Source organism: Teleopsis dalmanni, chromosome 2 (assembly GCF_002237135.1).
Source record: "Teleopsis dalmanni isolate 2A chromosome 2, ASM223713v2, whole genome shotgun sequence".
Taxonomy (NCBI): domain Eukaryota; kingdom Metazoa; phylum Arthropoda; class Insecta; order Diptera; family Diopsidae; genus Teleopsis; species Teleopsis dalmanni.
Window position 1 is genome coordinate 153,127,543 of NC_051847.1, and position 24,873 is coordinate 153,152,415.

Sequence of the window (24,873 nt, forward strand, 5' to 3'; positions counted from 1 at the left end):
AAACAAATTGTTTATATATTTACTAATTCCTAATCCTATTAAGATTAAGACTAATTAAATACGATTAAATACTTTTGAAATATTATTGTACAAATTATTTTAGTTGTTTCTTTAACACTATGGATTTTAATGATATTATTTGTTTTATATATATTTATAAATTTGATATTAACAACAACCCTTACTATTTGAAATAAGTATATAATTATTTTGATAATATACTATACATACAATACGTAATATACGCATTGCCCAATTCCCAATACGTAAATTAATAATAAATATATGCTATCTATTTTCAACAACCATTCAAATTGCAATTTTCTTCTTTTTAAAAACAAAAAATTATTTTTCTCGAAAATAGGATTTTTCTCACATCATCTGTAAGTCAGTGATGTGTAAAACTGACAACTTTTAAAGCGAAAATATCGCCTTGGGTCAATGCACATTTATTTATTTTAAATTGATGGGATATTCAAGATAATTGTTTTCCTTTTCGACTTAAAAGAAAAAATATATTTTGAAAAGACTTTCTCCACATTAACGCAATTGGTGGCAACTCATTTTCCTCGTATTTAGTTTAGAAGGGTCTAACCATGGAAAATGAAGTGTGAATCACGGGGTTGACTTGTTAAGATTATTGTTTAAAATGACTTCTTCGTTTGAGTCAATTGAGGTTGTTATTTGTTTGTTTACTAATATTATTCTTATTGTGTTTTATATCAATTTTTTAATTTTTTATTTCCCTTTCGATACTTTTTACATTTAATCTTATTTTAATCTTAAAAGTTCTTTCTAAACGTATAACACAAATAACTTCTTAATATATTTTTAAACATAATGCTGATAAGAAAAAACAATATCCATTTCTCTTCCTACACTACTAATGCTATGAAATATGTAAACTTATTTATGTGAGATTATCAAAATGTACTTAGGAAAAATTAATAAACGGATTAAAAATCAAAAAGGCGTTACCATTTATTAAATTTAGCGAATTCGTATATCTTACTTTCTTACTCAGAATGGTTTTGATGAAAATGGATCTGTAGATGTACATAAGTTACGGGTACCTCTGACATAGGAACCTTCATCCGATATCTATTAGTAGGCATTGTTATATAATATACTACTACAATCCAAAATTTATATAAAACTTTTGTCAATATCTGCATTTGTCCAATAGTTACGTGTTATATGAACAACAAAAAGTTGATTTATCAATTTCTTTTGATCAAATAAGTTGCATTAACTAAAATGTATTAAATAAAGTTCACGTAATGAGATTTCTGCTGGAGAAACGTTGAAAATCCTACAGAAGGCCTTCGGTGCCCAGGTTATGTCATAAGTGATGCAAACGATTCAAAGAAAGCAGAGTTAGCATTTAAGAAAAATATGTCATCGGACGATCAACAACATCTCGTCAAAGAGATTTGGGGCTCAAAAATTGCTGATTAACAACTGACACTTTGTTGATACTGTTGAAATATATTTTAGATCAGTCGAGATTGTTTTAAAGACGTTATGCGCCTGAAAAGGATAAAATAATGTTTGATATCAAAAACACTCAACTTTTTTTTGGAAAATCTCTACGTTGAATCTGTCAAATATTGGTTTCTCACTGCAAACTATTCATATGATCCGGAAACAACAAGCGAAACCCCGCAAAAAGATAAGTTTAGATCAAACAGTCACGTCAAAGTCGTTCAAAAATTAACGTCATACTAAAAATTTTCTTGGATTATCGTGGTTTGTGACTTCGGGCTAATCCCTAAACACAAGACACCACTCCTGGGATACCATTTTTACAGGATTGAGGATTCGATTTTATCGATTGTTGTGCGCTAAGAAGAACATTTCAAAAATCGACTTTAACATACGTTTATAAAATAAAGAAATGAAAAAAAAAGAAAAAAAATCATTTTTTAATATATTTTGATCAATTTATTTAAATTGTTTAAATAATCTTTAATTGCTATTCCCCTTTCATTGGATTCAACCAAGATATAGAAAATTTTTTGCAAATCCACTGTCCACTATGGTCGACAGTCGAACTAAAAAAAATTATTTGCAATATATACTATATAAAAATTAATAACTTTACCTACTGAAACCAAAAATTCAATATAAATAAATTAATTCAGACTTTTGAATAAATATTTTCGGCACGATTCTATGGAATGACGCTTTAGGTAAAGTAGTTTTGAGAATGGTTTGGTACATTGATGACACACGTGTTTCCAGTCATGGTGACCTCTCATTCGTTGATGAGCCCTCAAATTTGAGCTTCAAACATTAACACAAAAAAAAATTATAATGTTAATATTAAATAGTTTCAAATAATTGATACTAAGTAAAAAAATTATTCAACTAAAAAAATTTTATATTAAAATGTTTAAAATCAATGCAAAATTAAAATTGATTTGCATTAATTTTTGTTCAATTTTCATTACTTCAATTGAAAGCTGTTATAACTTAAAGTAAATGCAAATTTTTACCGATCACTGTAGCGTCTTGCGCAGGTATCTTCAGGACACCTAAACGGTTTTTCCCCAGTATGCATTCTAATATGCCCAAGTAAAACCCAATTACGACTAAACTGCTTAAAACATTTTGGACATTTATAGACACCATTTTCTTTTATTGGCTCATATTCTGTGTCCACCCATCTTTTTGGTTTTATTACTTTTACAATCTTCTTTTTAGGGACATTTTTTAGCTTTTCAAGAATCAGAGCGTTGAGATTATTTGCAGATCTAGCTCTGTCATTTATGGAAACCTTGCCAGCTGAATTCATCTTTCCTTTTGTCACTGCAGCAAATGAACAATTAATACAAATGATATCTGAATGAACTTCTATAAATATATTTATTACTTACCAACTCCTGTGAGTTTAGAAGCTTCTAATGATTCATTATCCGAACTATCTTCACTCACATCAGTAGTCTCAGAATCGGAAGAATTTGTTCCCATTTTTTTGCATTTTTTATTCCATAGTAATTTCATTCTATTACGTCTAGTTTCATAGTTTATCTGATCAAATGAACTATCATGTTTAGATTCATCTTGAAATTCAATTGTGTTTTCTTCCAAATTGAAATTAATTTTATAATAGTTTTTTTCTTTTTTATATAACTGAAATATGAACTTACCCTTTTTTGTCTCAAATGCAGGGTCTAACTCTTTAAAACCTGTTTTGAGTACTGAGTGCGTATGAATATTTACTTCCTTTTTGTCATCCGTTAACTCTTTTAAGGACTTCAAGGAGAAATATTTTAAAAACTCTGTTTGGATTGACATATTCGTAAAAGTTTTAGATTGAAATAAATTATAATAAATTCTAAGAAACTTAAGATAAATAAATTTGATTAAAGAAGTTTTATTAGTATTATTTTACGGAATTACAAAAGCTACTAATTATTTCTATTTCACTAAAGAAATGTAAAATTTAATAATTAAATTTTTTTTTTAATCAAAATTAAAATCCAAGATAACTTGATTTTTAAGAGGTCATTTGCTTATATGTAGTATAACTCAATTTGTGTTTAAAAGCTACTAAATTTAGTAGTATTCGCCCTTGTACTTCACTCAATACAAGGTAGTAGTAACTTCACTACAAAAAGTAGAAATGGAATTCTTATATGGTTTCTGAAAATTACAAGTAGTATTCAAAATAACTTAATTTTGTAACTTATTTACTGATCTCCAATATATCTTAATTTGTATGTTAAATAATATTATAATACAATAAATAGAATATTAAACAGACTTTTAATATTTATTTTAACGAAAGAAACTAAATTCTTAATATAAACTATTGTTTTCAAGAGAGAGGTGTTTTGAATAGTAGTAAATTACAACAACAAAAATTATTTTTAATTAGTTAAAGTTTTGTCTAATCTTTAAATATTGCCAAATACCATTTTTGAGAATTATTTCTTATATATAATTATTCGTGAAAAAATCTTTTAAACTGCAACTACCAAGGAACACGTGTCCTGCCAAATTTCAAGCTCAGAGTCGGTGTTCATTAACCAACTGACCCAAAGCCATACTTAACTTGTGTATTCGAACTTAGAGTTTTGATATTTTGCTGTGAAAGTTTATTAACAAATTCACTTGCTGTGTTATATTAGAACGAAATCATGAACCAGTTGTAGAATAATTAATGATTGAGTAAGAATCAATGAATGATTATTACTCAATAATCAATATTTTTATTTTTAATTGTTAAATTTCAACACTATTCTTTTGTAGAGGCATTATTATATATAAAATTCAAATAATTAAAAATTTAATAATTTTATTGTTATAAGCAGAATAAGAAATTAATTTTATTAGGCAATAAAGACATTCTAACGTTTTCATAATAAAGCTTTGGACTTGAGATGTATACTTATAATATAAGTATAATTTTAAATGCACTGCTTCATTTTATCAACTTTCATCTCTCAAATTCTTGATTTAGATCATATATTGTACCAATAAATACCTTAAAACATTGTATTTAGTTTTTTCTTCAGATTGAACATTTCGTTTCTAATGCTATGTTTAGATTTTTATGCTTAACTCGACAAATATGTGTCATTTTTCATACAAAATTCATATAAAATCCATCTAAAAGTATACTAAAGAGGTTCAATAAGTCTAAGTGTAAACATAGTCTAAGCCTGATATGCTTGAAATGTTAATCTTATTATAACTAGAAATAGCAATAACTACCCTTACGACTAACTAAAAAACATTGCCAACACCTTCATTTCATTAATTTTTTATGTACTTGAAACATCTAAAACTCTTTCTAATTAATTAATAAATAATTCTATTTAATTTTTAATGTATTTTAGATAAACTTCTTAAAGTGAAACTCTATAAGTGACTTTAATTAAAATGTAATATAATACAAGGCACTGCAAATATATCGCCGATTGTTTATTTAAAAATGCACTTTTCATCCGAAATGAACTAATCCAAGCCGGAGTAGTGAAGCATTTAATTGGATGCTTCAATGGGAGGATTATGACTGATAAGTTTTAAAATTTCCAACAAATGAATTTTACACTTTATTAAAAATACTTGTATGAATGCTTGTTCATAATAAAATCGGCTCTGTATCTCAATTTATTGTTGCTTTCTAACTCTCTTCGACTACGTAATTATGCAGCAAACTGTTAAATGCATCAAAGCTGCTGAAAATTGAAATAAGAGGAGTGTAATGTAACTGAATAGAATGTGCAATGTTGCATAAAAGCGTACTAAATGCTATTAAATGCGAAACAATGTGACGTATTTAAGTACGCATTTCGGAACAAAATCACTCATTTCAACACGAACGCACTCCGCATAATACACAATAACCAAATGAACAATTCCATTCAAATTGCGATGCATTATAACTGATATTAACACTACTGGGAACCAAATGAATATGTTCACTACAAATATTTTAATTACTTACTCTGCTGAATCTAGAAATGCAGTGAAAAATTATTTCATATTTGCACATTCACTCATTATGGATAAAGTTTCCTAATTTTAAATTAAAAGAAAGATATATGAATAATTTTTACATTTTTTTCGCATTTAATATTTCATTTTTGAATTTCATAAGCTATATGCTTTCACAAACTACACTTTACTGCGAGTTCTCATAGAAGTTCATGGACCTAGAAATAGATAGAACACTCACAAACTGCAAAAAGCGGTTTCAAACCTTTCGTAGGTGAAACAATTATAGGACCAGTAAAAAAAAATAGTATGATAAGTGACGTGTTTAACTTGTTATTGAAATAACTCGTTTTTCCAAATAATGCTCGCCTGTCATACGTGCTGGAATAATACTAGTTGATTATTCTGCATAATCTATCTTGAGTTCTTTATCGTTAGGCATATGTGCTAGATGAACGCCGAAGTAAACAAATTCAGTATACTGAAGAGTTGTTTATAGATATTTAGACACCATCAGATCAGCAATGATCTGAAATGATGAAGCTGATTAAAATCGTTAGATTAGGTTAGGTTATACCGGTAATGCTAATGACACTTAGGCCTTGTAACAAATACAAAAATATTTTTGTGTTATTGCTGGCATCAGGCAATTATTTGACCAGTTCATTCAGATGTTTCGAATGATTACCGAAGCAACTCCCCTGACCAACTTGTCTGAGAAATGTTGTTCAGCGATGTGTTCCAGTCAAAAATCATGTTGGGTGGAAAGTTGACTGAAGTCATGGCCTTTAAGCTAAGCTAAACTAAATTAAGCTACTTTCTTAACTGCCTGATAGTACATATATATATATGCCAATTTAATATATTATTCACTTACAGACAAGATATAGATTGCTTATAGCGATCACGACCGACTGAAAAACACTGCAGTGATCAGGCAGCCTATAGTTTATGGATTTATTCAGTGCCTCTGTCAAAACTTTTCTGGTTAAACTCTACCTTCCTACAAGGTTTTCACTACAAGGAATCAAGCGACAGCTAAGTATCTCTAGGTGAAAAATCGACATCAAATTTCCTGTTGAAATGAGAGAGAATGGGAGAGATGTGATTAACATTTCTTAGATTAAGACTGAAGAGATTAAGAGTGGAACTATGACCATAATCACCAGCCCTCCACTAAAACAGTAGGTACTACATGATTTTCACTCATATAAAACACAATATATTACTAATGTATTTGTAAATAAGACATACTTAAATCAAACTCAAGTAAATAAGTAACAAGATAGTTCGTTTTTTCTTCGACACACACGATAAATTTTTATTTAGAGAAAATATACATAATAGATATTTTAGATTATGATTTACTTTTACTTATTATTGTTCTTTCGACACAAGAGTTTCAACAATTAAAATTTACAAATTCTTGAATGTCTTTTGTCTGTATGAAAACACACCAAACTATTTCTGAACACACAATTTTAAACCACTTCATTTAAGGTTCAGGAACTTCTAGTCTATCCTTATTATATCTTTAGTAGTTTTTCTTCATTATTAATTCTAAGAAACTTCTTATCGTTACAGCAAAGCACTGACATAACTGTTACATAAAAACTTAAAATAGACTTTTGGAAAATAGTTTCAGTACATCGCATAAAGGCAGCATTTCCATATTTTTCGCATTTTCATTTCTGACTAAAATATTAAACGATTTACTGTATTTTCACATATACAATTTGCCTATCATACCCAACATGTCGAAATTTGTATTTTATCAACATTTGAATGACTTTCTACATGAGAAAACAGTAACAATTATGTTAGTTTTGAGCTTCTCAAAAATCTCTAAAGTAGAAAGTCGCCTGAGAATATTGCATAGCAAAATTGCAACAAATCCTGCTCCAGCACAGAAATGCAGAAAGTCTTACAAAATTGCATTCTTTATTCCCATTTCAACCGGTGAAACACTACTAATTTCATTGTTATATGATTTCTTATATACAAATTTGGATATCTTTAACACTCACATGAAATTCAATTATTCATTGTTTAATTTAGGAATGAGGTTGCCTCAGTGCTCTATATTATATTCACTGCGAACATACCTGTCTTCTATGAAGTAATATAAAAAAATTCTACACAAAATCGTTGGTGGTTATGAATATCATACTTTTTGAAAAAAGCTGTATGAACTATACCTTGACAGTAACACAGTCAAGGGAATAAAGACCCAGCGGTTATACCGACTAGAAAATATCATGACAATGGAATATGATGCTCCAGCTAGAAAAACGTTCGAAACCATGAAAGAAATTTTCCTTCGAACGAATATTTATAATCAGGCCTATTCTGAATCGCATGGGAATGAGAGTTTGTTCCCTGTTCCCAACTCTCCTATTCTAAATAAATTGGGAATGGGAGTTTTGTTCCCTGTTTCCAATTCTCCTATTCTGAATCGCCTGGGAATGGGAGTTTTTCCTAATTTTGCACAAATTCTCTCCCTACCAAATTGTTGGGGACACAAGTTAAAAAAGTATTAAAAATGGTTTAATTTAATATAAAAGTAACTGAAAATGATCAGATTTTTGAATATATTTTAATAAAATTATTATTATAATAAAATTATTACAATAAATTTAATATTTTCAAAGTTTTATTTTTTGATTAGTTTTCCGAATATATTTTAATAAATTTAATATAACAAAATTTTCATTTAATATATTTTATTAAAATTATTATTTTAATAAAAGTATAACAAATTTGAAATTTAAATTTTTATTTATTTACATTTTAATATGAAAGCGTTGAATAAGAGTAATAATCAGGCCTATTCTGAATACTCCCAGCGAACAAAACTCCCTATTCCCACGATGTTCCCAATCACACAACTCCCTTATTCTGAATTGCCTGGGAGACAGCAGTTCTGTAAACAACAACAGTTTCACATTTGTTTTGTTAAATTTTGGCAACCATGCCACTTTTTAATGACGAAAAGTGAGAAAATGAGCAAAACAAAGAAAAGAATTGCGTATCATATGTTGATTTAAATGTTAAAATCGCATTATTTGTTTGCTGCACAAATTATTAGAAATAAATATAAATAATTTTATAAGTGATTAATGAAAAACTTTTATTTTAATGAGAAAAATAAACATATAAAAAGAATTGTGCAGTTGTTGGTGTTTATTTATATAAAAAATTGTTAAAAACTTTAAAAATGCTTTCAATTGCATTTCGAATATTAGCGAAGGATTTGGCTCAAGAACATGACCAAGAAATTTTGCAACAGAGGATCAATCAGAGAAACTTGCGAGACGCAGCAAATCCACTTGTAGCTGCCTAAAATAAACGTTTGTTTCATTATAGATTTCAAAAATATTACAGAGTAAATAAACCAGCGTTTATTTACCTGTTAGGGGAACTTACGGAGGAACTACAACCAGCAAAGAAGCAGTTTGCAATTGTGAATTTGAGCGGTTGTTTGCATTTCTTTGCTGAAGGAGCTTATCAGGCATCAGACATTAAATATCACATTAAAATATATTCGCAAAATTTATTATTATTGGTTACTTAAATGTTAAATTGAACTCTAAATTTTTAACTAATTAAAAAAAACCTTACGTTATGATATCAATTCTTCAATGTCTTTATTTTTAAACATTCACTGCTTTTATATAAAATTTGCGTAAATTATAATTTACTTTTTTTATATAATTAGGATAGAAATGTCTTTCATGCTTCGATTAATGAACTAATAATAGTTTGTACCTGTGCAGATCTTACAATAAAAAAGAAGCAATGTTTTACCTTCACATAATTGCAGTTTATTTTATCTTATTCTAGGAATCCATTTATTTCAGAATTTGGTTTCCTTTCATTTTTCTATTGTTTTAAAAACAATAGTTAACACTTTAATTAGTGGAAAAAACCCGTGTGAATAAAATAAATAAATAAAAATTTAAATTTCAAATTTGTTATACTTTTATTAAAATAATAATTTTAATAAAATACATTAAATGAAAATTTTGTTATATTAAATTTATTAAAATAATTTTATTAAAATATATTCGGAAAACTAATCAAAAAATAAAATTTTAAAAATATTAAATTTATTGTAATAATTTTATTAAAATATATTCAAAAATCTGATCATTTTCAGTTACTTTTATATTAAATTAAACCATTTTTAATACTTTTTTAACTTGTCTCCCCAACAATTTGCTAGAGAAAGAATTTGTGCAAAATTGGGAAAAAAACTCCCATTCCCATGCGATTCAGAATAGCAAAATTGGGAACAGGGAACAAAACTCCCATTCCCAAATTATTCAGAATAGCAAACTTGGAAACAGGGAACAAACTCCCATTCCCATGCGATTCAGAATAGGCCTGAATATGTTGTTGGCTAACGCAACCCCACAATTGAGTACTGTAGGATCATTCCAGCTTTAGTATTTGCTTATATAAAATTAGTAAATGGATGGAATTAATTTTCATTCATTCAGCCAAGGCATATCCTCATTTTAGAAAACCTGATATACAGAAATGTATAAATAATATTATCACTTTAATAAATTTTCTCTAATTTTTTAAATATAATTTTTTTCTTACTTTACTATTTCATTTAAAATCTTTCTATTTATCTATCTATGTATTGCAGTCGTAACATAACATATCATGACTCAATTCTATGTACGTTCCGCAAAGCCAGTACAATCTTCTCCAAACTAAAATTTGGTGAAATAAATCCGAAATACAAATCCGAAAAACTGATAGACTAAATACACTTAAAGTTGAAGTATTTGTTGCAGTTTAAAATAGGTCAAGCATATAAACAATATGCCCAAGAGCTTGTTGAATGCCATTTTCCGAGCGTGAAAACGGAAATCAAACAAAATACTAAGTTTCCAAACTTTGAAAATTCAATTCGGCTTTTTTTTTCTCATTTTTTGAATATCTCGGCGTAAAAACGTGCAGTAAACAAATGAAAAAATAAAATAAATATAAAGTACTTTGTTTATATTTAATACGTATAGTCTTAAGGATAAAAAATAAATATTGCTTTACTAAATTTAAAAAATTGAGATAAATTGTATTTAATAGTAATAATCACTACTTATATAAAATAATTAGTCTTGCAAAAATTCTATTTATTTTTAAAATACAAATAAATATTTTAAGTAGAATTAAGCAGATCATGTAGTTTCAAGATACTTGCATTTATCCAGATGATATTTTGGGCTTCTTTCAAGACTGTATAAGGTAAATTACAATCTGTTGACTTTAATTACAACAGTTTAATAGTGCCAGCACAGTACGCAAAGTGATCCGTTTTGAAGTGCATTAATTTTTGGAATTTATTCGTTGATCCAAATAACAAGAATACACATAGAAACGAACTTCATTTTCAATATTTATCCATATACAGGATACCAAAGCTAACTCGATCCAAAAAATTCATTTACTGTTTCCACATTTAGTGTTTCCACATTTAGTGTTTCCACATTTAGTGATTCTTCATTTAGTATTTCCACATGTTATGTTTCCACATTTAGGGGTTACACATTTAGTGACAATGTTTCCACATTTAGTAATTCTTCATTTCCACATCTAATGGTTCCACATTTAGTGGTTCCACATTTTGTATTTCCACATTTAATGTTTCCAAATTTAGTGATTACACATTTAAGGATTACACATTTAAGGATTACACATTTAGTTGTTACACATTTATTGGAATGGTTTAGTAAAACTCAAAATGTTAAAGAAAAACGTGCATGGTAAATTAAAAATTTGTGTTCGCATACATTACCTATATTAAAAAACAAACAAATATTTAACAAAACTCACCCAACTATTTTTAAAAAAATTTATCAAGTCCCACTTTAATTTTCAGTCTCATGTCAATTTAATGTCAAATTAGCGCCTCCAAATCTGAAACACTGTTTATTATCTCAGAGGAATAAGTTAATGTGATAGGACAATGAACTTCTTGGTCAAAATTCAAAGTTTTTTGATGCAAGCTCTGTAAGTAAGGGAAACAGCATGGGGTCTTGTTCTGCCAATCCATTAGAAACCGACAGGCTAGAATGTATACCTCAAATATTATATATTGGAAGCATTATAACAAATTTTTTACTAAAATTAAAAACGCCAAAGATGCATTTTTGGAATGATATATATCTACTACGCACATAGTACCTTTGGAATCCAGTAAAATTTAGACTTTTTTAAACTAATGTATACAATGTATCTTGCATATCTGGTGATCACACTGAATATCTACTACTGATATGTGCAATTAATTGTATAAACCGAAATAAAGCTACAGAAAAATACAGTAACCGAAATGGGACTGCATATGGTACACTACCAAGGGATTTAGCAGTAATATTTCTCAAAAAGTACTGAGGTGGAATTCGCAAAGTTTCAGGCACCAGGTTCCAATGACCATGACTTGAAGTAAAATGGTGGAACGTGAACTAAAAATTGTACATTGCTCATAGAAAAACATCCTTCTCTATTCTTATAACAGAGTTCGTTTTAAACTGATAACCGAGAGTTTAAGCTCCATTTAAGAGGAGAGATCCGCACAGATTTAAGTAAGAAAACATGCAAGATATCAAATTACTGGATGTTTAATAAACTAAAAACGATCTTATGACTTCAGCGGTTTGGGATAACTATATTTAAGATATAATGTTTTTTGACTGTTTTTTCATGAAGAATTTGTTTTGACACTTGTATTCCAGTAATATTGAAAGTGGACTCCACTTTTCATTCATTTTTTTGTTATTATTTGGACAAATCTTCTTCCGAATGTAATGCACTTCGTCTGCATACTACTTGTGTATATTTTAAAGCACTTAAACTGTTGAGAGCATTTTTTTGCATAAGGCAACGGCGAATAGTACCATATAAACTCATGCACGGTAGATGTTGTATCGAATGTCAGTGGTAGATTTCCTTCATTCGGATATGTAGCGGAATAGATCTCATATGTCCCAGTATCTCATTACCTCTTCTGATATCAGAGTTTCAAACTTAATAGTCGAAGCTTTGATTGATAATACATAATATCGTGTGCTGAAACAATTTTTTTAATCAAAACAATTTATAAAACAAGATTCACTACAGGATAATGCAATCTGTACTAATAATATAAAGAACTCTTATGAAACTGACTATAAATGTGAATGCAGATTTTCGTATGTTAAATGTATCATTCAAACCACATGCTAAGAACTTTTATAAACTAAAGTGCAAGTTTATTTATTTAAAAAAAAATTTATTTGTGTGGCTTGAGTTATTTTAAAGTTTTCGCTTCTCATTCATTGTAGAAAACTTATTTCAAATGATGTTTTTCTTCTTTGGAATTGTTGGTCTTATCAACACTCATTAGGGATATAAATCTATCTTATGTGTAAGCCGCATAAAATGACTTACATGGTTAAGGTTACAAATGTGATACATATATGTACACAAAAGATTCCATTGAAATGATTACTGAAACTCTAAAGGACGCAAAACTTTGCTCTTAATAAATTAATGATGATATCTCATGTAAAATGTTTTTTTTATGCATCTTAATGTGTGTTTCATATTATATTATCTCTACTTATCTCGTTTTTTTTCATCTGATCTATACATATTCTATACATTTATATTTTTTATTATTATTATTATTATTTATTGATTCAAAAAAAATTCATACAGCACTTACAAAAATTCTAGAAAATCTAAGTTGACAATAACATATTTGTTGTGTGTCAGATTGGCATGCAAAAGAAGGTGCATAATATTAACATTATTATTTATATAAATTCTTCAATAATTAATTTTCTGTAACTCAAAACACTTTTCATAAAATTATACAGTTTATAAATATTGCTACCGTTTAATAAGATTTTCACTTCTTCTTCGGACAGAAGTGCTTTATCAAAAAAACTACGCCTATGTTCTCTGAAAATTGCACATACACCAATAATATGACATATATTTTCTATTTCATGACGATTACATATAGAACAATCACGATCAGATGTATTAAACTCTCTACCGTTCAGATTAAAAAGACCGCCTCTACATTTAAAAAGTAGGCTCGATATGTGCTGAGTGTTTTCGAAATAAAAATTATGCATAATGTCATATTGTAGCTGTGGGTACATGTCATGAGATATATATATATATGAAAAAATACTTTGCTTTTGACGATGTTTAAACAACATTCATACAGAATTGAAAACACTGATAAAGAATTTTCTATTTAAAACCGTAAATGTATAGGAATATTTGAAATCATATATAGTATCGAGACGATAATCTGGAGACTCAATAATCCAAATATTTCGGTGATATTGCCATATCACCATATCATACTATATCCCTATAATTCAAATGATGTTTTTCTTCTTTGGAATTGTTGGTCTTATCAATACTCATTAGGGATATAAATCTATCTTATGTGTAAGCCGCATAAAATGACTTACATGGTTATAAATGTATAGGAATATATGAAATCATATATAGTATCGAGACGATAATCTGGAGACTCAATAATCCAAACATTTCGGTAATATGGCAATCATACCATATCCCTATAATTCAGATAAAACAAAAAATTTTATTTTATCCGATTTAAAAATTGTTTACCATTTCCCTTGATTTTATTGTTCTAATTTCATTTTATTTTATGCTTATGAGCTGTTAATATAGCATTTTTATCAAATTTGATTATAAAATTTTTATGAAATATATGTTCGTACAAAATACAAATAAGATATACATATAATATAAAAAAACATATAAAAAAACGGTAAATATATGTGTATATAAATTCATGGTAACAAAACTTATAAATAGTAGTTTATGCATTCATTATATTTATTCATTGTATTATTTAATTTCTTTTTTTTTTTTACTTACAGTAAAAAATTTTATAATAAACAAATATAATAAATAAAAGTCAAAGCTTAATTAAAAATAAAATCCAAAGTTTAATTTGTATTAAAAACTAAATTTCTAATTATTATATATATTATTAAATAATATTACAAAATATGTTATATACATATATATGATATATATAGTGAATAAATCTAAATCGAATTTTATCAATTTCGTTACTTGTTATTCTAAACATTCTAAAGAGTTGATAGATATAAAAGTATTTCACACAAGTCTGTATTTGATTTTTAGATCGCTATCAGTCTATGAGAGACTAATGGTCCCCACTAGATTTATAAAAAATTTGGCTGAACATTGCACTGTAATTACAATACCACGTTTACAACTTAGTGATCAAAAACATAGAAACATAGAATGTATTTCTATGATTCTGGCAGTGAATTCCAATATCTTAAAAATTTGCAAAGCACTTAAGTTGAACACGTTTATCCCCTTTTTAATTATATTATGCATTTGAATCTCTTTTGAACACTTGAATGATTAAAATAAAGAAACATATTGCTATAATATATCTTTCTCATTCAAGCTACCAGCATAGCTGCAGACTGTTGTCATAAACTATAGACAACAACCATAAACCACAGACTATCACCACTGTTGCAGCAAAATTTATTCTGCTTACATTGCATGCTGCGGTTACATTGCATGCGAATTTTGACTTGCGTGTTCGTACGAACACATCCAATGTTCGTTTATACCAATGAAAATGACCAAATCTTAATTTCATTAACATAAGTAGTTTTAATTGCAGTGGAAACATGATATTTGTCACTTCTTGCTATCACTTTATAGGTTATTGTTTGCAAAAACGATATTTGCCAAGGATATTCAAACATTGACTCACACGTAACTGCTAAAGAAAGTTGAAGAAACATGGCTCCGACCATATTTTAACGCATAGTTCACAACATTGCCGATAAACTGAGAACTAAGTTTGTATTTACTTGTTTGAGTTACCAACTAGTGGTTTTGTTTCATGCCTTACCGAGTATAATGACCGATTTGGTGTTTTTTCTTTTTATCAAAAATACGTGATATGCCTATTGTGGTCCGTCTTGTGATATATAAAAGATAATATATGTTGATTTCACGCTTACCGGTTTTTTTTTTGTGTAAAACAAACGCAAAGTATTCAATGGTCTTGCCTATTTAAAAAGTATAGTATGATTTGATGACTTAGCAACCAAACGATGCTCTAGTTCTCACTACCGAAATTAATATGCCAGGTATTTAAAATGAAATACCTAAATTTCTAGGCAAATGAGTATTCATTGTTATACATAAATTAACCATTATTAATTTATCAAAATACGAAGTAATTTATTAGTATTTATATTTCTTTACAAATCTTGTTATTATCGAAAATTTAAATATTAGATATAATTTCTTGGATTTATTATGAATTCCACCACTTCATTGTGAATATCATATATCGTCAATCATATTCATATAATAATTTACCCTCCCCTGATTAAGATAATTATATTTATCATTTACTCGCATTGTTATAATCGAAATATGCTAAAAGGTTATATTTTTTTTATAGATTTAAATTTTTAAACACAAATCAAATCATAATACCTGATCAGACATATTTTCGTCATCTGCTAAAGTACTCTTCAAAGCCTTGATACCGTGACAAATTAGTACAGTTTTATCACATGCTTGAAATTCGCTGGAGTGGCGCGCTAAATAGTCACGTGCGTTTTTGGAACGATGGCCAACTGCCATTGCATCACACTCATAAATATTGGATGGAGGTAACACATGAAATATATTCGGTTCAAGGCCTCCATCACCAATCATTAAGAAACCCTTGTCAAGTAAGTGGTCGTTTTTATAGCGAATATTTTCAGATTCAAATCTTACATTTATTTGTGTAGCATGCCGACATTTTCTGAAAACTCTCGAACGAGAATTTTCTGGATGATCTGCTTCAGGGAGATACGGATGTTCTATTGTTATAAGTACTACATGAGATCTATTTTTTAAGGCAACTGAAGCAGTTTGAGTATTTTCGGATTCCATCGCCCAGTGAAAAATGTCTGTTTTACCATCTAGTGTACGTATGAGAAGATCGGTATCGTTCTAAAACAATTAACGAATTTTATATAAATAATAAAAATAATTAAAAATATTAAATATTTACCATTTTAATTGAACGCAAGAACTATCTAGCCTTCCACTAATTTTTTTCGTGTTAGTGAAAGAGTGTGATAAGCAAAAACTCCAGACTTGCCAGACTCTGGCAAGTGTAGCCGGTGGGTAATTTAAATTTGAATTACCCTGAGTAATTTAAACTAGTAAAAGAAGAGATGAAGATGCTTAAAATTTAGATACTTAATACATGTAAGCCAGAAAGCAACTGATTTTATTTAAAATTTCTTTCGGTAAATTTTTGCAATTTATACACACTTCGCACTGCAAACTTAAGGTTTTTTCTGCACGGTGCAGACTATCATCAAAGACTATTTAATGAGTATTAAATACTCATTGCTGTCATTTTTGAGTGTCATTCAAGTTGCACTCTCTCTTGCTCAAATTTATTCTAGCAACCAAACTTGAATCTGCTCACATTCAAGATTTGTCATTCAAGCAAAATTTTCGATGAATAAGGATGTTTTCTTCTCTTCATCGCTTGTTGCTACCGTGCTAATCCCATTGTTATCGAAATTTGTTTGATTATAGTTAACACAGTATTATTATTAGTATTAGTTGATCAATTTTTTCCCTTATATTATTTAAGTTAATTTTTTAGTTATTTATTTAATTATTCTAAGTTTATAGTATAAGCCACAAGAAAAATATTTATTTGTAGAGAACTTTTTTGTTTAAGTTAAATAAGATAAGATATAAGATAAGATAAGAAGATAATTTTATAAATCTTTGTTTTATACTATGTTCAGACACATCTTAATTTCATCTTTATTTCAGCGAAATTAAGTTATTATTTCCATACAAAATTAAATTTTAAGGTTAGAACGAAATTAAGGAAAGTGGTCTTAATTTCATTAAAACGAAGACTGAAATTTAGGGATATTTCAAATGCGACTACGCGTAAGATAAATTTTAAACAAAAGATTAAGTTAAGATAACGAAGAAGTGACATTTTTTTAAATAAATGTCAATGATAGTTGACTTTAATAAAACCGGGAAATATTTTGAAAATAATGCAAATTTTTAAATTTGAATGTAGAGAAAGAACTACTACTGAATGCCATTCTTTATAGTTATAATAATCAACTTTTAAAAATTTGTTTGAAATATTTAGGCCGTGTGCGAGTTCAAGTACATTGAGGTAAAGTAAATTGTAAATGTAAATATTTATTTCTTTATTTATTATACATATTATTTATTTGTGGTTAAAAGTTTTGAAATTTATTTATTATTTATAGAACATCTTACAAAATTTTCAGAATGGTGACATCTAATTTATCTAATTTACCCTACTCGAAATTCTAGTAAATACCAATATTCGCTGCCATACCAATACAATTAACTACTTCTCTCAATTTATCATTAATTTATTTGAACTTGCACACCTTAATAATATTTTTATTTTTTTAAGTAAAATACAATTAAATATTTAACACAAATTTATAAGTGTAATTTTAATAAAAATAATAAAAATAATAAATATATTAATAATAAAATATATAAATAAATATATATGAAAGTATATAAAAAAAGTAATAATAAAAACACGAATTAAATTTATGTTATGTTTTTGTTATATACAAACATATATCGTCTGCTTACGATAAATTTGCAGGGTAAAAATAGATCTGTTCCACAAGCTACTCGTAGTAACTTTGAGTAACCCTGTATAAGTCCGTTCAAATCCGTTCCACCAGCTAATTTTCGAGTAAACAAGAGCATTTGAGAGAGCGTAACATCCCTGCGTTGCACCAGCTAATTTACAAGTAAATGAGAGCACCTGAGAGAGCGTAACAGCCCTGTTTTACACAAAGCTGTTCCCTGAACATCTGTGTGAAGAGCGTAATTTGGCACTCTATTTGTGTTATGCTCTCAGTTTCTACTTTACTTGTGTTTTACTTGAGTTTTACTACGAGCAGCTTGTGGAACAGACATAATTTGTGACCACGCAAAAATATGCTTTTGAATAACGTATACAAGTTTTTGGGTGACAGACTCTCATTCACATGTTAGCGAGAAGCTGAACGCCCATATGCTGATGCATGTCATTCAAAGGTGCACACAAAAATTATTCAATACATTGGTGCAGACCAACAGTTTTGAGTGTTATTTATGGATTTTCTCTCATGAATGACATTCAAAAATGACACTGTGCACCTAACTGTGCAATCGATATTTATTCTTAGAGCAGCAGCTGCTATCAGAAATTTGAGCGAATCATGCGGTCTTTCTTGCCTGTTTGCACCAGAAGGTTAGGAGAAGGAAGAGCCTGAAAACAACAAACAACTGTGCAACAACAACAACTGCTGAAGGTTAAGCAGCTAATGAACAATAACTCATGCAGTGCGAAATGGGTATTATTACCTACTCTACCTTTATTCTTGAAATTAAGGGGTAACGGATGTGATTTGCTAGATTTTTGTTGTTACACATGCGCAAAAATAGAACTCATCATCATCATCAGCGAGCTGTCTTCTGAAAAAAACTGCGTTTGACATCAGCATCAACAAACCCTTACACTGAACACAAAGAAATCTTGTTTAAAGCGTGATTGTATTTGGTGGGCTCAGACATTAGCTATTCATGACATCCATTGATGAACTCTTATATCCGTTATTAACTACCTAATATGCAACTGAGGGCACGAACAAAAATATGTTTTTGTATTCTTGAACTTTTGGACCGCACAGGAATGTTTTCAGTGTGCAGACCCATTCTTTATGAAAAGAATACATTGTGTCTTACATTGTGCCTTAAGGTATATATTACCATCATATTTTCTGTTTTGGATTCTTTTACTAAAATTAAAAACTAGGTTTACACTCTATATAGGAAGTATTCAGATTATCAATTAAATTAAATTTTTCATTATCAAAGTAGAACTCATCGAGTGCAATAAAACTATGTGAATGATAGCCTTAACACTTTATACATTATTCGTAGGCTGATTCCCTTATATTGCTTCTATGAGTTTTCTTTAATCATTGCAATCGATTCAAAATGTCCCTTTAAAAATGAAAATTTTTGCTTTGACAACAAATAATTCACAATATTGATCCATCACATTTGTTGAGCTTTTTGCCAAAAACTTTTGCAAAAAGATGGACTTATATCATTTTAAATCCACTGAAACCAATTCTTAGGAATGCGAAATAAATAAATTTTAGTCATTGGACCATAAAGGTTAAAAGCTAAATTAACTGCTAACTACAATTTTGTCCCCTTTAATAAAAATTTCTTCTTCTTTCCTTTCTTCCCTTCTGCTCAAAAAGTACTCGGATTTTGTAAATAAAACACAAATTTAAATTTTATTCCAAATTTATTTTATCTCCTTCAAAATATGCTCCTTCTGAAGCGATACACATATGCCAACGCTTAACCCAATCTTCCTTACACTTTTCGTAGGCCCGTGCACGTATGGCTTTTAGTTCCTTCAGCGAATTCTCTTTTACCGATTCAATCGACTCAAAACGCTTACCACGAAGGGGCAATTTGAGTATCGGGAACAGGAAAAAGTCGCACTGATCCAGATCTGGCAAAAATGGTGCCTGAGCGATAACTGTGGTGCCGTGTTTGGTCAAAAAATCGCGTACAACAAGAATTTTCCATATTAAAAATCGCTAAATGTACTTGAGGTAGGTTCACATTAACAGCTGCTGTAAACAAACTAATTAACAGATGGCGCTCAAATTTGTACCATATGTCAAGAAAGGGTGTACCAACATAACAAAAAAAAATGTTTTTGAAAAATGTCTATTACTTAAGGAGTAGTTAGCAAACAACAAAATCCGGATACTTTTTGAACAGAAGGTATATTAATAATCAAGAAAATAACAAATATCTAAGCCAAAATGGGAAACAAGTGGCGGGAGGAGGAAAAGATATTACTGATAGGTAGTAATTACTAACTAAGAGTAAACTCTGTACAAGTGATTATAATAGCCACGATTATAGAGCGAAAATAGAGGACGGACACAAACTATGTCGTCCAGATAAAGGACTATGATTTAGCAGGTCGATTGAAAATTGAGCTGGGCAAAAATATCTCAAGACACTGCTGCCGGCTTGCAAAATGCCCGTTTTTCCAATTATCTATTCCAGTTGCCTAGAATATATAATTAATTCAATATATAGTTTAGAATAAAAATTGCAATACATGTTGAAGGCGTTAGATAGATTTTATGAGTTCAAAAAGACTTAATATTCGAGTAGTAAAAGTTCTCTTGTAAATATTAAGTTTGGACTTGCACTTTAAGACTAACTTAAGAATTCTACATTTCATTGCAACTAAAAATCTTTTGCTCTTAATATACTTTTTTCCAGATGTATATATAAATAGATGTATATCTATTTCCTCTTTAGTTGAATATCTAAAAATATTACTTGTTTTGATTGAAGTATAAGGAATATTGTTGATTTTGACCACCGCTTGTCGAAAGATGAATGTTATTTGAATGCTTCTCTACCCAAAGATAGGACACATTGTAAAATATTTGTATATTAAAACCATATTAGCATTCAAACACCTAAATTGCTTTATCTGTTTATCCTGTTAGTTAAACTAAACTGTAATTAAATACACACATTTATCATTTATGAACACACGATATCAATCAAGCGATGCGCTTTCAAGAAAATTAATTAAATTTGCGATGCATTTGCAAATGACATAATTTATTCCGATAAAATTTAATTACGAACGCAGTTCACTACGTTCAAATTATGATAAGAGCCCACAAACTTGATGAAAGCATGCAGTAATTGTGCATGTATGTAGGAATAGATAAATATGGCATTGCTTGATTAACGACCCAAACCTAGTAAAATAGTTCAGAACACTTGCTAGCTTGATTTGATATCACAAAATTACTCTCAACAAACTTTCGTTTGATAAAACAAAAACTATTGACAAATAGACAACTGGACAATCGTACTGATGAAGCATTTACATGGTTTTGTGGTTACCATACGTTATGGTGTACGGCTACGGCATATGTTAATCTACATCAACTGTTGCAATCAAATATTTATTTATTATTATTAATCCTATTATCGAAAGGACTCCCTTTTATGCCTCACTTTTCAAAACCGTGGTTCTTGTGAAAATTATGTTTTCTCATCCGTTTATTTTAATCAACCAGCTAATTGCCGAATAGAATCTATGCCATATGAATTAGACTTATTCTAAGTTCCGAAATAACGACTTTTGTCGCAAGAATAGGTTATAATTGATTATCGAATTCAATAGTATCAAATCGCTAAACTACCTATTAAGAATGTTAGAAAATATCTTTTCCGAACTGACAAGCGTTCTGTTTTTATTTATATAGCTATATAAACAATGAACGAAATGCTTTTAAGGATTAATCACAGCAATGGCGAAAATAATATAAAGACAATATTTTCAAACACCATTAAAAAATTTTAATTTATTTAAATAATTGTTTGCGTATTCATATAAACCTACTCAAGACCTGTCATTTATCAAAATATAGGGTGATATTAATAAATATCCCCAGTTTTTTGGTATTATTTAAAAAAAAAAATTTTTTTGATTGAAAAATTTTTAACAATTATGTATTAGGTATTAAGATTTAAGACTTCTCGCCAGTTTTCGAGTGGCTTCATAATACCATTGGTATAGATCTTTTACGGTTTGTAGGCGGAAAACTTGGTCGAGTGTTTTTCAGCGGCCTCTATGTTCTCCAATTTTTTACCATAAAGAAAATATTACAGAGACCGAAACGAATGCAATTTAGACAGTGCTCAGTTCTTACTATACGATGAATGCATTAAAATGCCGCCAATTGATTTGATCAGTAGCTTCTCGGTCTGCCAATTTTTTACCATTAAGACAATTTTGCAGAGTCTGAAAGGAATGGTGGATAGGCTATATGCATTTAAACTTCACAACCAAAATCCGTCAATTTGAGCTGAATTGTCAAAAATGTGTGTGGACTGGCATTGTCATAAAGGAATATAAATTATTTTCTGATGACCAATTATGCTCGTTTTTTTTTGGATGGTTTCATTCAAACAGTCAAAAAATTAGCAGTAGAGGACCGACTTAAGCATTGCACGAGTCTAGAGCAGCTGGTTATAGATTGGATTGCTTCATTCAAGCTGTCGAAAAACACGAAGTAGAGTAGTTATAGACATTCCCCAAGTGATGCCCCCAAGTGAATGTCAGCAGCTTCTCGGTCTATCAATTTTTTACCATTAAGATTTAGAAAATTTTGAAGAGTCTAAAACGAATGGTGGATGGGCTATATGATGGATGCATTTAAACTTCACAACCAAAATCCGTCAATTTGTTCTAACTCTTCAAAGATGTGTGTGATCTGATATTATTATAATAGAACATAAATTCTTTTCTGTTGGCCAATTCTGGTCGCTTTTTTTGGATTGTTTCTTTCAAACGATCGAAAAATGAGCATTGGAGAACCAAATTAACCATTGCATAAGTCTAGATCAACTGGTTATAGAACTTCCATCAAACACTCAATATAACCTTGTTTGCCGTCATATCAGACTTTGAAGTCGCATGTGGTTTCATCTTTTAAATATGACTGCATTGAATATTTTCGTATATAATACATTTATCATCAACCTGATTCGATTTTATTGCGTTTCAGCGGTATTTCATTAATGCTAAGTCGATCAATCAAATTTATTTACATTGCCTTGCGGTACCTAAATGTCGTACCTTTATGCATAACCAACACTTTTTTAATGATTCCAAATTGTCATATGATTAATAGTTTATTCACTGCGCTATCTCCTGACCACTTGAGTATCCGTCGTACTCCACCAGTTGAAAAATTTTATCGGCTTTTTAAATATCTGGCGGATCATTATGGGATGCATTTTTGACATCGAAATTATTGGAACGAAATCCAACAAACTACTACTGAGTCCGACATTCACTTACAGCATCCTGTGAGTGAGAACTCTTAAAAACCATCTGCGTGAAACGTATTAAATTAGTAAAACCCGACATAGTCATATTTTGTATATTTTATATATTTAATTTATTTTTTTTAATTTTATACACATCTGAACATTTTATTTTTAAAGCTATTTCCAAGAAACTATATTAATTACCAATTTTAAACAATTTCAAAAAATATTCATTTTAATTTAAACTATTTATTTCAAAAATTTCGATCATTTAAACGTACAAACCAAGTAAAATACGCCATACTAATGACCATTTTTAAATAGGTTTGTAGTTCCAAGTTCCTTTTAAATTTATGTGTAATTATTAGTTGGACTGAGATAAATACGAAGTTTTGAATGAAGTGCGTCATCCCAGTTACGGTCTAAAATGTTACTAAAAAATATTTCTTTTTATATATGTTAATATAATAACAATAAAACAGAGATAGACATTGCAGAAGTGCACTATAATTACTAATATTATTATTATTGTTTCGAAGTATAAAACTCACATTACAGAATGTATTAGTTCATTTAGGTTAATGGGAGGGAATTTACTATAAAAAATTAATTTTATAAATGTCTTTTGCATTTTTCTTCAATATTTACTAGAGACTACTTTGTTCCAACCCTTCCCTATTATTATTAATAACGTCAATTTACAAACACCGGCAAGCAGCAAGGAACGAAGTACTGCGACCATGGTTAATCTTTTGTGCTGCAGCAGACTCTAACTGAACAGAAGACATTGTGCCTTCCGAAAGCCAGAATGTCGGCCATTGAGGACCTCCTAATGTCAGAAGGGAAGAGTAGTTCTCGACCCAGTGAGTTGTTTAAGGCTGGGCAGTCTCAGAGAATGTGACTGGAAGTCGCGTCTGCTTCTTAACAGAATCGACAATCTATCTCATCGGACAGATCCAATTTGTTAGGGTAATATTGTAGTCCATGGTGACTAGTTAAATATCCCACCAGCAACCTCAACTCTGTATGTTGAAATAGTTCATTGAAATTACTCCACTAACCTCCACGGGGCATAAACTCTTCATATATGATTAAAAATAAAAAATATATTTATGAACAAATTATAAAAATAATGTGAATACTAGTATATACCTAAGCTTGTAGTCTTAATTCAAAAAATGTTTTATACTTTTGTATAATGTCATCAATAGCAATTTTGCAGAAGGTGTGAGATAATTGTTGAAAAAGTATCTATCTTCTAAAATTATTCATTTAAAAATATAAATTACTTTAATGTAAACTTTATTTATAAGTAAGGAAACTTTAAGATTGGACTAAATCGCTTAAGTGCATTGATTTTTTCTACTCCTTGCCTTGTCATAACTGATGTTTTATATTTGCAGC

General features: G+C 29.1%; 2 protein-coding genes across 3 annotated transcripts; both read right to left on the reverse strand.

The window, feature by feature from the left end:
* Nucleotides 1–1,978: 1,978 nt before the first annotated feature.
* Nucleotides 1,979–3,378, reverse strand: LOC119683039 (zinc finger protein 200-like). 2 transcript variants are annotated; one of them, XM_038096638.1, is made up of 5 exons: nt 3,153–3,378; nt 2,880–3,086; nt 2,499–2,811; nt 2,109–2,286; nt 1,979–2,054 (listed from the first exon to the last, which is right to left on the reverse strand). In XM_038096638.1, the coding sequence occupies exons 1-4, from the start codon at nt 3,298–3,300 to the stop codon at nt 2,136–2,138; spliced, it is 819 nt and encodes a 272-aa protein (XP_037952566.1). In that variant the 5' UTR covers nt 3,301–3,378; the 3' UTR covers nt 1,979–2,054; nt 2,109–2,135. The 2 variants fall into 2 exon arrangements, with proteins under 2 accessions (XP_037952566.1, XP_037952565.1); XM_038096637.1 differs by having other exon boundaries at nt 2,105–2,286.
* Nucleotides 3,379–13,997: 10,619 nt separating this feature from the next.
* Nucleotides 13,998–18,504, reverse strand: LOC119675960 (proteasome subunit alpha type-1-like). Its single transcript, XM_038087177.1, has 4 exons — nt 18,469–18,504; nt 15,994–16,500; nt 15,874–15,933; nt 13,998–14,042 (listed from the first exon to the last, which is right to left on the reverse strand). Exons 1-4 carry the CDS (start codon nt 18,502–18,504, stop codon nt 13,998–14,000), a joined length of 648 nt encoding a protein of 215 aa, XP_037943105.1.
* Between the last annotated feature and the right edge of the window lie 6,369 nt (nt 18,505–24,873).

Bases quoted from the DNA above. Each gene is read 5' to 3' on its own strand.
- LOC119683039 (XM_038096638.1), bottom strand. From the start codon at position 3,300: ATGTCAATCCAAACAGAGTTTTTAAAATATTTCTCCTTGAAGTCCTTA. The intron at 2,812-2,879 runs GTAAGTAATAAA...CATTTGCTGCAG, and splicing joins TTCTAAACTCACAGGAGTTG to TGACAAAAGGAAAGATGAAT. The intron at 2,287-2,498 runs GTAAAAATTTGC...TAATGTTTGAAG, and splicing joins GCAAGACGCTACAGTGATCG to CTCAAATTTGAGGGCTCATC.
- LOC119675960 (XM_038087177.1), bottom strand. From the start codon at position 18,504: ATGTCTGTTCCACAAGCTGCTCGTAGTAAAACTCAA. The intron at 16,501-18,468 runs GTAAAACACAAG...TAATTGTTTTAG, and splicing joins CTGCTCGTAGTAAAACTCAA to AACGATACCGATCTTCTCAT. The intron at 15,934-15,993 runs GTATTATGATTT...ATAACCTTTTAG, and splicing joins ACGAAAATATGTCTGATCAG to CATATTTCGATTATAACAAT.